Source organism: Nipponia nippon, unplaced genomic scaffold, assembly GCF_047370975.1.
Source record: "Nipponia nippon isolate SJK-2023a ecotype South Korea unplaced genomic scaffold, ASM4737097v1 scaffold_17, whole genome shotgun sequence".
Lineage (NCBI taxonomy): Eukaryota > Metazoa > Chordata > Aves > Pelecaniformes > Threskiornithidae > Nipponia > Nipponia nippon.
The window spans coordinates 8,499,194-8,511,511 of record NW_028262333.1 but is presented as its reverse complement, the minus strand read 5'-3'; the positions used below and the strand labels follow the sequence as shown (position 1 = coordinate 8,511,511).

Here is a 12,318-nt window from a genome sequence, read left to right as displayed (position 1 = left end):
ACAATGTAAGACATTAATGCCAACGTTAGCGCCAGCCTGTCTGTTGCAGACTAGTCAACCTAACAGCTCAGAAAAAAGATGGTCCAGATAAATGATCTCTGGAACCCAGGAAACTGGAAAGCTTTCTCAGCATAGCCTTTCAGTACACTCTTACCTTGGCTGCTGAGGGCTACTGTTGACTATTCTTGGCTTCCCATAATAATAATTTCTACACATTATTTTTATAAAATCATATAGTTTCATTTAATTAAATGTCCTTCAGATAACTGCACTGGCAATCCAGCAAATATCAGAAATAATAGGTAAAAAAGCATAATCAAGGTAGAAATGCATCCGTTCATTCTACATCTGTTTCCTAACAAATAGTAAGACACTGTTTAATTCAGAATGGGCAAACAAGATTTCTAGCATCTGATGTGCTGCAGCTTCTCACATATTTGTAGTTTGGCAATTATTCACTATACGGAAATATTTTCCATGACATAATTACACCAGTTTTCAGTTGCTTGATCTGAAATAGGAGTTTTAAAGGACAGTGGAAAAAAAAAACCTTACTCGTTCCTGTGGATTAACATTGACCAAGAAATAAATCAAAGGAAAGCATAATAGCTATTCCAAACAGCATGGAAAATTACAGAAATAACATACAAGTAAAAGAGTATTAAACAATGTTATTGATTTGCTAATTCTGTATTACTTTGCATTTGTGTCACTCACGCTTTTCTTCAGCTAATCTATCAAGCAAATGTGAGGCTAAATCCATGGATCCAATTCTCAATGCCATGAGCTTCCCAGACAACGCCAGTTAAGTAATTTATTCTCAGTTTACAAACTTACTAAATGGACAACTACCAGATTGGGTTAATTTAAAAGCACAGATTTTGCAAGATCAAAAAGCTAGATGCACAGCTGATTTCTCAAACAAAACAAAACCCCACTGTATATTAGAGAAAAACCAGGAAGCATATATTCCATAATACACCAACCCTTCACATGAGGGGTTACCTTACTTCTGTTATGTAAAACAATTGTCCTTGGCCAATGTTTCTGGTTATGGAAATTAATTTCCACCAACTACTAGTAGAAACTCTGAAGGGTAAGCAGCAATGAAATTTTACCCACTGATTAATAATGAGGAGACACTTGTTGGGGGAAAGGGGGAGGAGGAGAAGAGGGGGGAAGATGGGCACCCATCTTCTCCTTGATCACCCTGAGCCTTCAATGTTGAAAACATAGCCAAGATACTCACTCCCTACTGCTAGAAGTCTTGTGTCCTGATGGAGCTTTTTCTTCCAGTTTCGTTTTCTTGCTCTCACTGGCTCTGTTTTCATCCTCATTCTGAATAAAGCAAACAAGAAATACATCCAGGCAAACGTCCACATTTACAGCTTCACTGATAGGGGCAATGTTTCACATTAGAAGACTTAATTTAGCAGGCATTTTGCAGTGTACAGAGCAAGGTATGTACAGACCACAAAAACACGTCCTACAGCATCTAGTCTGTTTCAAATATTTGACCAGACCCTGATACTGGAACATAATGAAGAACAAAGCCTGGCTTCTAAATTACCAACCTGCACAAAAGAAGTAGCAGCTAAGTTGTTCATTTTAGCACAAACATATTATCACCATGAAATACCAGAAAAATCTGTCAAAGGCTTCAATAAGATATCAGGAGACAGATTTTATGTTGTGGAGCCTAACAGAGGTGGTCTTATGAATGCCAGAAAAAGGTAAAAAGTCTTGCAGCCTATTAAAGTAAGCTCAGAGATGTGGAAGAATAGATTTTTATATAAATTTAATCCTAAAGTCAAAGGGCCTTGAATGTAAATTTCTAAGCTGTCTTCAGCAAGCACTAGAAGTATCAATACAGTGAATAAAATGGAAAATAGGGCCTCGCAGAATAAGTCACCTGGTAACATAACCCAGATTCAAACCCAAAAGGTTTCATTTTTGTTACACCAATGCTGCAACCCTGAGCCTTACGATCAAGGAAACACATGAGCAAATATCGTGTACAAATCAAGCGGCGACAGTTGCGTGCAGAGCGCTCACAAACCCAAAAACTGGAGGGGTGTGGGGAAAGGGTAGGTTTTTTCCTTAGTTGCCTCAAACAGGCTTGCACCTTCTCTGGTATGCACCAGTAAGCATCAGAGTAATCTGAGGATTCAAAACAATCAACAACCAGACTATTTGCTGGGATAAAGCCTAAATTTAATTGGTTTTACCAAAGTTTTCTGGTTTAGATGTAAGAGCACAGATCTTTAATGCTATAACTCCAAATGTGTGCTGAAAGGCATAACTGGTCAAAGAAATAGAAGTCCGTGTATTCAGAGCCACTGGAGCATGTGAGTGCATTCCCAGGAACATTAGGAATTATACAGGAACACTTGCAAAAAATAATTAATCACTGTACTGGTCAGAGTTATTCCCATTTTACAAAAAAAGCTCATACTTTCTCACTTCATTTCCTTATCCAGAGAAAACAGGCATCTTAGTTAGGAACACTACAGGAAAAACCTCTGTTTGCAGTTACATGTCAAGTCTCCTAGACGACACTCATTTCAGTAAGTGACCGAGTTTACTTAAGTTGCTCTGTAGGAAAACTGGTTTAACTGAAACTGTTTATCTATCTCTTCCGGAGAGTCAAATGACTTTCTGAATGATAGCATGTAATCCTTTGATTCCACATGTCAACGAAGTCTTACAACCACTGCCAAATCCCTGTCAAAATGAAATTTTCAAAATGAAATCCAGAGTAGCATGGCAATTTTTTAATCCCTGAACCAGGGCTTCACAGTCCTAACTTCATGGAAACCAGAAATTTATAAAAACTGATTGGATCACCGAGTCCATCTGACAGTCACAGGTTTGCTCTTTATACAGACTGTCTATGTTCTGAAGTTTCTAAAAGCAGTTTAGAATTACACCACCAACTACTTCTTACCATTTCCCCCTCCAAGAGTATTACTTCTATTCAGCTCCCCCATTGATTCCTGTCCATTTTACTGCCCCCAGGCATTCCTGCTTTTTATTTATAGTTGCAAAGATGAAATGTTTTTTTCTAAAAAGATTAAATATCATTATGGAGAGATACCTCTGCTCCCAGTTAAACAGCACCCCTGAGATTATGGTTTCTGCTGCTGCCATGCCCCACGCCCATTTCTGCCCCATCCCTCATCCTGGCACTATGCAATCGCATGATTCACTGGTTCAGGTAGCTGATCCAGCTGAAAACTGCCTTTTTTTTTTTTTTCCCAGATGAATTTTCCATTGGATCAGCTGCCTGAGCTGGCCTGCAGTGCAACAGGGGCTGGTGCCAGATCAAGTGGAGGCATGAGAGGGCAGGATGCAGTGCTCAGAGGTACAGAAGCTGGGCTACCTCCATGAGCTCTAGCTACAGCACCAGCACTCCTACAGGTGCAGCCTTCTCCCTTCCCCTCTTCACTCCAGAAGAAAATCACAATAGTCTCTGCTGTAACAGCACAGGGATGATCAATGTATTCTACACAAAACAGCCAAAGTAATTTCCTAAATTGCTCAGTGTCACTACATTGAGGTATCACCTGGGTTGCTGGGCTACACGCTTGACACCAGCAGCAATCCACTAAGGGGCTAAGATAACAGGTAAATCTGTCTACAAAATTATCACCTGCTTATGTTTCCTTTTGCCTTTCGCAGAACTTTTGTCAGACGGCTGCTTCTGGGATTCTCTCGCGTGCTTCTCTGGCACGTTTTTCTTTTCCACTTTGGGTGCATCAGCATCCTTGTAAGGCTTCCCTGGTATTCTTGATAAGAGGCTCAGGTCAATCTTCACAATAAGTGGGTACCTTTCATCAGGATCACTGAGTGGTGAAAGAAGCTCTTTCTCTTCCATAGGAGAGAACATTCTTTGCCGAAAAAAGCTGTCATCCTCCTCCATGGAAGATTTAACAGGAGTCCTATTGCTCTCAGAGTATTTGGGTGTTTGTGATGAAGGAGGCAGGCTCTCATTTTCATCTGAATCAGAGGATGAGGTATCTGTTTCTATGAATTCCCTGGATTTCTGGGCAGATTTGCTTGAAGCCTTGTATTTCTTTTTCTCTGTGGTAGGCCGAGGGGAAGATTTGGGCTCTTTCTTTATATTGGGTTTTCTGGAGCCTTTTGTGGCTGCCTTATGCCTGTTTGAAGGTATATTTGTTGCCATGTCTACTGGGGTTTCACTTTCTATTTTAAGACCTCCTCTAGGCTCTTCAACAGATGTCTTTTCTGCTTTCTTGGGCTGCTTTTTACCTACAGTCCTCCTCTGTGTTGAGCTGTCACTCTGGGCAGGTGATTTCTGCCTGCCGCGACTGCTCTCTGAGCCCTTTTGGGTGGGTTTGGAATCTCGCCCCGGTGTAGAAGAAATTGAATCTTTGGATCCACTTTGATCAGTGTACCCGCTCCCTGTCCCCTGATCCCGTCCCTCTTTTTTGTAGCCTTGGGAGGATGGGATATTGCTGTCCACGGAAGAAGCTGGTGACACTTTATGTGAATTAACTTTGTTCAACCAGTTATCCAGTTGCCACTTGTTTGTTGGTGGTGGCTCTGGCTAAAAACAAATTAAAAAACAGCATTAGATAAAATATTTCACATTTCTTCCATCTTTTCCACGGGACAGCTGTACTATGCTGCATGCCAAAGCAAGAGGTGCACCAAAAAACCTGAGATAAATAACAAATGAAATATAGCTTGATGAATACAGGTAACAAATAACAGCTCTCATTCTTCCTTCATCTGGAGCAGCTATTATCAACAGGCAATACTTGCTGCCATAGCTTTCTAGAATAAAAGCCCACAGTTTTTTAAGCTACTGTTACTATATCTAATTTCTGCACTCCAACAGGTAACTGGTGGTAAAAATCACCTCAAACATCAAATATGTGCTTATATAATTGTTACCATATCCCATTACAGGTACTTTAGCAAAAGAATCTTCCATCTTGAAAGTGATCCCACGTTTGTAAGTTTGTTGTTTTTTTTTTTAAACTGTTTGAGAATTTATGAATTTTTTTCTGCTTTTAAAACTCAGGATTAATGCCAAGCTAATGAAGACAGCCCAAATACATGTCAAATCCTACCTCAGGGGATGCACTCTGTGATGGTTCATTAGCTTCGCTATCACTGGAACTGCTTTCACTTTCAGAGTCAGATCCTGAACTGCTTTCAGATCCACTATGGCTGCTCGAGTCATCCCTTGAATTATCTGCTCCTTCACTGTTATGCTGTGAAGGTTCAGAATTACTGAAAACAAAAATGAGGAAAAATAAACAAATGCTACCCAAGGCACAAATATATCCTAGAAGTCCTTTCATTAGAAAGAATAAAATGTAATATTTTAATTAACATTCACTGGAAAATTCAACATAACTGAACACAGTTCACCCTGGAAACAAACAACAGCCTTTGTTTTTTCCCCCTTCCCAAAGTGGTTAGTATAATTTGCAGGATATACGCTATTTAGTCACTGATTAAATTCTAATCACCTTTTGCTCTAACACAAGACAAAAGACAAACATGAATTTTAGAAATGAGATGAAGTCAAGAGTGCTGACTGGGCTGAATATCACCACTCTACTTTCTATGCCGCAATCCACCAGGAATGCCTACCTTCCAGGTGTGCTCCTTGGCACTGTCTTATCGCAGTCCTGCAATTAAGAAAAAGAGCATGAAGCTTCTGGAAGTTACTTTAGGACTATATATACAATTAAGTTGCAAAGCATCAATTTAGAGCCTTTAAATGTTTTAAATTATTTAGCCTGAATAGCATCCTAATTCAGTACTTGCAGCAGTTTAAATGTCTGCATTTTCCTTATGCAGAAAGAAAAACAGAGTTATTTTCTCCAAGTTTTCACCACAAATCTATTATCCCAGAGTCCTATATATTCTGTTCTAAGAGTTCCTATTGCCACCACTCACTAATACCATGTTTCCATCTTTCTGAATCGGATGACTCAACATTTTACAATGCTATTCCTGAGATGCCCAGAGTACTAGGAGTTAACCAACTAAATGTACTATCTCAACATTTTCCACATGGAGAAAATCAAGTACTAGAACTGGGAACAGGAAGAAAAGAAACAAAAGAGGAGTGTGGATTACTGTTGGGTAGCACAGACCCTACAAGTATTTTTAATTTAGCATGCCAAATGCCATTTCTGGCAGAAGCTGCACAAAGTTAATATTGACAAAGAGGAAAAAAGAGACTTTTTGATAAAAATAAAGGTGCTGCGATACTCCCAGTTATAGGCACAGCATTCCTTATCATCGCAAACAGAGTCCCAAGCTACTAATGTGCAGAGACGTTCATACCATGTACTCTTCAGCCGGAGTGGCAGAACGTGATGGGTTCTATCTTGAAACGGCGGGCCATTACATGTTTTAAAAGTACACTATTGCCATTTTATGTTCAGATAAAGCCCATTTGAAATCAGTAAAACAAGATTTTCTAGATAAAAGCATACTGTTTCAACAAAACAGATAATTTTCCCCAAATTTACAATTAGGAATACTCTAGGTTTGTCTAAAAACATGCCATTTGATTTTTCTTTCTTAATCATAAATCTCCTCTTAAACTTCTCACTTTGCTGTCAGAATATTGAACACTGCTGAAGTACTGAACCGTGAGCACATTCGCTATGCTTTTCTGAAACTCTGATTTAATGAACATACCTGCTCTCCATCGCTGTCTTCACTACTGCTAAGTTTTAAGTCATCTTTCAACATACTAAGTAAAAGAGAGAAAGTGAGACAAGTTTTTCCACGTACTTTAATTACTTTCAAAGCATTCTTCTATATTTCAACACACTACTGTTTATACTACAAAGTAGGCTGCGTGGGTGAAATCCACAAGATACCATTCTAACATTTAATGTTTAAGAATGGTGAGTTAAGCCATTGATTAGAGAAGAATAAGGATTCTAGTACTTTGACTCCCTGGTCCATTCTGTTAAATTTAGAAAGGAAATTTGACACAATTTACTAATGGAGAAGGAGCTAACTTGTGTATATTCAACTTCTTAAACACAATAGCCAAGAATACTGTTTTAAATAGAATCAAGACAGCTAACGCTAGTGGCTGTTTCCTGTCTCGTGGCAACAGTGCAAAGCCATAATTACTTACGGTAGTCATACATACACACACTATTTCACAATACTGAAAATATGTGAACACACTGAAAACATATAGCAGGGTACAGGGCCTTTGGGCTTATTGAAAAACACCTTCGATTACAAAAATAAAACATCTTACTCTGTCTGGTTCGATTCACATCTGGAGAAAGAAAATGAGAAAGGATTAAAAGTTTAATATTTCCGAGTTTCATAGTACAGCTGTTCTACTGATGATCTGAAAAGAAACATAAGCCTCTAGGATCTAGTTCCTGAAATATTTTTCATTGCTATCCTTTGACAAAGGATGCATTTATCTCCTTTTTCATGTTTCTTGACCAGATCACAATCACTTTTAAAAAATTATTTAAAACACTATTGTCACAGTAAACACCTCCTCAACTTTCTTCCTATGCATTCCAGTTCAACACATGTCCAATGCTATCTCTTGTTCTTAGATGTTCTCACATTCCCCAGCTTGGAAAATAGCACAGATCCTTCTTAGCGGTCTATACTGCTATGACAAAAGCAAAGCCAAATGGTGAACTTCTATTTCTACCACTTGTTGATCTGGCTGCATATGAGCACCTTCTTAAACGACGTGTTTTTGGGAAACTGACTGTAAGTCTATAATAATTGAAGGGGTTTTCTTTTTGTTCTATTCCCTTCCCATAGGTCATGTGCTTTTTAATCTTGCTAAGACTGTAACATGTGCACAGACAAGCAGACGACCTAGACTTCATTTTGCGACTGCATCACAACAAATGTCAACTTAGAATAACAAGTTTTCAGAATCTAGGGCCACTTTCATTAAACATACAAGCAGCTGGTAAACCTTCATTTTCATGGACATATTTGTTTGGAAACAATCTTTTAACAGCATATAGCTGATTTTCAGGTATGAGAAAGGTGGACTACAGCCATCTACAATATTCCAGTTGCTTTTTATTTTTTCTCCCAGTTGCATGATTGACAAAGTAAAATGTTGGGTCCATGTGCATAACTAATAGAAACGTTTGCCAGTCAGTTAAGAGACGGAGTAGAATAAACTTAACTAGATCCCAAACATAGTTTGCTATCTCCTCCAATACAAAACAGTTCCCTGTCCTGTCTATTTGTGCAACTGCTACAAGCTGCTTCCAGCTGACAGCTCTGCAACGCACATGTTTGACAAGTCCCATCCTATCCTGCCCATTCTTATATACTGATACCTTTCTGGTTCACAAGCCAATTCCGAGGTCCAAACTCTTGCACACCTATCCTGACAACTGACAAGAAAGCAGGGGAACGGAAGGGCGGCACAGTGTATTTGTTACTCACTCCAATGTGCCGTATTTGGTCTACTGTCCCACAAAATGGCTGCTTAAAAATGATCTCCTTTTTCTGCCTGTCAAGGAGAAGTATGCTAAAGAGTCTACGCAAGAACTGACACATTCTAGTAGAAGAAACAGCTATTTTCCAAGTCTCTTAAAATTTGACTGTTGTTTGAGAAACATTTTCTCAATAGCCACTTACGATTTGGATTGATGACCATTGGATGTTTTTGATGAAGGATTATATCGTTCTAGAAGAAGAAAAAAGAAATGCACAGTTGAAAACTCAGCCAGCAAAACAAGTTGCTCCCAAGCTGCCAGAAGGACACAGTCTTAAATAAACCAAGAACGGCTGAGTAGACAGGAGAAAGTAATAACTAGCTGATGCCAGGTACAATCTCCCACAGACTGAAGAAGTGAGTGGATGCAGAGACAAAATACTAAATACAGCAAATATTTTAATCAATAAAATCTAGAAAATTATTTAAATCATTGCTGTCTAAACCAATACACACTTAATTTGTTATTAATGGTGTGAAAAACTACTTTGCTTCTATCAAGATTAATCTATTGCCTTCTACATGCAGGATATAATCAAGATTAATCTATTGCCTTCTACATACGGGATATAGATCAGCCTGTCAAGCTCTGACTTGTTTCAGCATCCCTACATAGCTTTTTAGCAGATGAGTAATCTTTAGATCCAGAAATCAAACTCAGAAACCAATTCTTACAATAGGAATACATACTGATATAATCTGCTTTTCAGGTGGGTGGGTGGGTGGGGTCCTTCCCTTTTCTTTAATTCTGGCAAACTGTGTAGTTCAACAGAAACAAGAACTGAGGCTGTTAAAAGCTTCCCAGAAAATTCAAACAGGAGCTGAAAACTGGTTCTGTGTTTTGACTAACCTTGCCTCTTCATTTACACACCTAAAGATCAGTTGCTCCTAAAATGTAACTCTATGGTTTAGCATTATGGAATTAAGTTTTAATTTGTTTCCTTAATTCCCCACTGTACCAGGTGTTTAGATTAAGCTGCTTGTGAATATCTAAGAATAAACTATTCTTCTTTTACTATTTAATCTGTTTAATCACTTCAAGAGGGAGTAGAAAGACTTTTGGAAGGTAACAGCACAAATCTAATTCAATTTTACCTGGTATGTTACTGATGTTAAACTATTAATTTTGGCAATATTCAAAACAACGATACAATTGAGAGAAATAAAAGCTGCTTTTGTCTAAAATCTGAAAATGCGTTCTGGGACAAGAAATTAAAGGATATTACTAAGCATATTACTATGCAAGTTCTTGACTAGTTCTCTCTCTTGATTTTAAAACGACTAAGTGAAAACAAACAGTGAAACTGCATGTGCTTTTTCTATTGAAATATAAGCATAAGCATTATTTTGTCTTCTAGTATGTCCCCAAGCAGGGAGCTGGGTTTTTTAAAGGGTGTTTTGTTTTAGTACTCAGCTATTTTCAACTAGATCAACCACAGAGGCATTTTTTCAAGAATTAGAAAATGTGACAAATTAAAAATACATATTTTTTTTTCTTGAAGGCAGTAACAACCTTGTAACTCAGTCATAACTTTCTAGATCTCAACAAGAAATGCAAAAGAAAATCAAGCAATTGTTTTGCACGTTAAAACTTGACAAAGTACAGAAAATCTTAACTTAGACTCCATCCTATGACCAGTCTGGAAAATCTCATTCTCTAAAAAGCATGACGTCTTAACAGATACTAAGCATACTGAATCACAACAAAAACATTAAACATATTACAGGAAGTTTAATATACTTACTCTGTTCTCCAGTGCCAAAACTGGACTGCTGAGACTCCTAAGGGAATAAAAGATCACAAGTGTTTTTTTCACTGGAAATTTTAACATATCAAAAACCATGCTGTAAGCAAGATCTCTTTTCTACTTAAAGGATGGCACCTAACCTCTATAAAAGGAAAAAAACTAACAACAAAACAGAAAGTGATTCTTTATCTGGGCCCCAACTCCTCTCACCAGCCAGCACAGGGAAGGAGTGCTTCCCACTCCTCTTCCTTAGCTCAGCTCTCCCACTTGCTTGGTTTTAAGAAGGGCCACGTGCAGTTGTACTACGTGAAGCTGAAACTCCAAAATCCCTACATAACTTCCACAAATCCCATCTTCGTGTATGTTTAGCATGGAGAGGAACCGTTCAGTATGTGTTTCTTTATCATCCTTATACACGGAAAAGTTTTGCTGCTAGTTTTACATATTTTCATTCAAACTTTTCTCTGCGTTTTCCTTTTTCAAACACATACAGCATCGCAGCGGATGATCAATGAGTACAGTAACAACCCATCAACAAAATAATATCTCAGCTACAAAGGAGCCCAAGAGACAATGAAACTTAAAACCTGAACAGCTCTGCCCACTCTGCCCAAAACCCCTTTCTCGCAGTGGCTCCAGGCGAGTCCCTGGCAAACGCAACCAGGCACAGCCGGACAACACATCATTCCTCCCACCAAAGGCCAGACCTTCATGTCATCGGACAAATCACTTGTACAAAAGCCAAAGAACAATGGTCTATAACTTCCTGTGATATATAATGAATCTGTTACCTATAAATCTAACTGTGAAAGATGAAGCCTTGCAAATTTTAGCACTTGTATGATCTTCAGTATTCCCATTCCAGAAAAACCAGTTCTGACTCCCAAGACATAGTAATTATAAATTTTTTTAAACCCTAAAATATTGTTTTAACAAATATGCAGAGGCTACTGAATTCCTGAAAACCTATGCTAGAGTGCCATTTTCAAATAGGACCTTCCTGACCTCATTTTAAAATGAGGACAAAAACTGGCCTCATAAATAAAAATTGAAAATATTTTACTCAATTCATGAAGTTATATACACACATTTTACTTAAATGCTCTGGCAATGGTAAACCAGAATTACAATTCAATAATGAATTCCAGTTTTTTTGGTATACCTGTGAACCAGTCTTCCCAAACAGCCACGTCAGTGACATGCAGTGGTTATATATGCAATTTAGAAAATTCAGTTTTTTAAACTCACAAAAGCTTTACATAGCAAAGTACACTTAGGTATTTCTAATGTCCCTTAACTTTTTATTTCAAAAGTGAAAGCAGTCGCAATAACGCACTGAACGAGTGTTTTGTTGATAAGGAACTTGCCTTGTGTTTCAAATGCCTCTAATCTTTAGTAATTGAAAGAAAGGAAGGGACAATAAAAATAAAATTAGCCTATGTTTAAATGGAAAGTGAAGATGAAGTTGAGAGAAGCCTTGTGACTTCAACAAAAAACAACAGCTACACTTCCTTCAAAATAAAAACTTATTTTTATCTTTTACATAGGTATGAGGAGTGCAAGTGTGATTCTCCGATTGCCTTTTTCCACTGTCAGCTTACACAAGTCGACGAACAGTAACCAAACACCACATCTACAGAGCAACTGCGTTGGGGTGAGCACAAGATGAGGAACTGGTACTCGTTCTTACCAACGAACACCTCACAAATTCTGCAGAAAGCACCTGCCTAATTGCTCACTTTAGGCAACTTCCTATTTCTAAGGCATAATGCAGTCTTTCAGTTAAGTGCCCTTTAATGAGGTGTTATGTTTAAATGTGCAACTTTTTCCAAATATCTTGCCATCTATTTTGTCTTTGAACACGTATTTCTTTAAGAAACTCACAGATTTTTTTTTTTTTTTAAAAAAAGCCATACTTTCAACTCCAAAGTTATTTATAGCAGTATCTTCTCAAGGTCTACTTCAGAGAGAAGAAATTAAAAACAACTTAAAGGAAGGAAACCCTTTTAACCAAAGTATAATAGACTGCTGAGGTTAGATAGTGAAGACACTTAAGCAGGGAACAAAATC

General features: G+C 38.0%; 1 protein-coding gene across 12 annotated transcripts in view; it reads right to left on the bottom strand.

Moving 5' to 3' along the window:
* The window catches only part of AFF4 (ALF transcription elongation factor 4), a 53,511-nt gene that overhangs the window by 13,593 nt on the left and 27,600 nt on the right, over positions 1 to 12,318 (bottom strand). For 9 of the 12 annotated variants that reach the window (XM_087754144.1, XM_087754143.1, XM_087754147.1 and 6 more), the window contains 8 exons: positions 10,246 to 10,282; positions 8,644 to 8,692; positions 7,271 to 7,291; positions 6,691 to 6,745; positions 5,629 to 5,666; positions 5,100 to 5,262; positions 3,653 to 4,570; positions 1,250 to 1,338 (listed from right to left, as the gene is read on the bottom strand). In XM_087754144.1, the coding sequence (XP_087610270.1) occupies positions 1,250 to 1,338; positions 3,653 to 4,570; positions 5,100 to 5,262; positions 5,629 to 5,666; positions 6,691 to 6,745; positions 7,271 to 7,291; positions 8,644 to 8,692; positions 10,246 to 10,282 (1,370 nt within the window). The remainder of the gene's footprint in view (positions 1 to 1,249; positions 1,339 to 3,652; positions 4,571 to 5,099; positions 5,263 to 5,628; positions 5,667 to 6,690; positions 6,746 to 7,270; positions 7,292 to 8,643; positions 8,693 to 10,245; positions 10,283 to 12,318) is intronic. The other 3 variants (XM_087754148.1, XM_087754151.1, XM_087754152.1) reach the window with 1 other exon arrangement.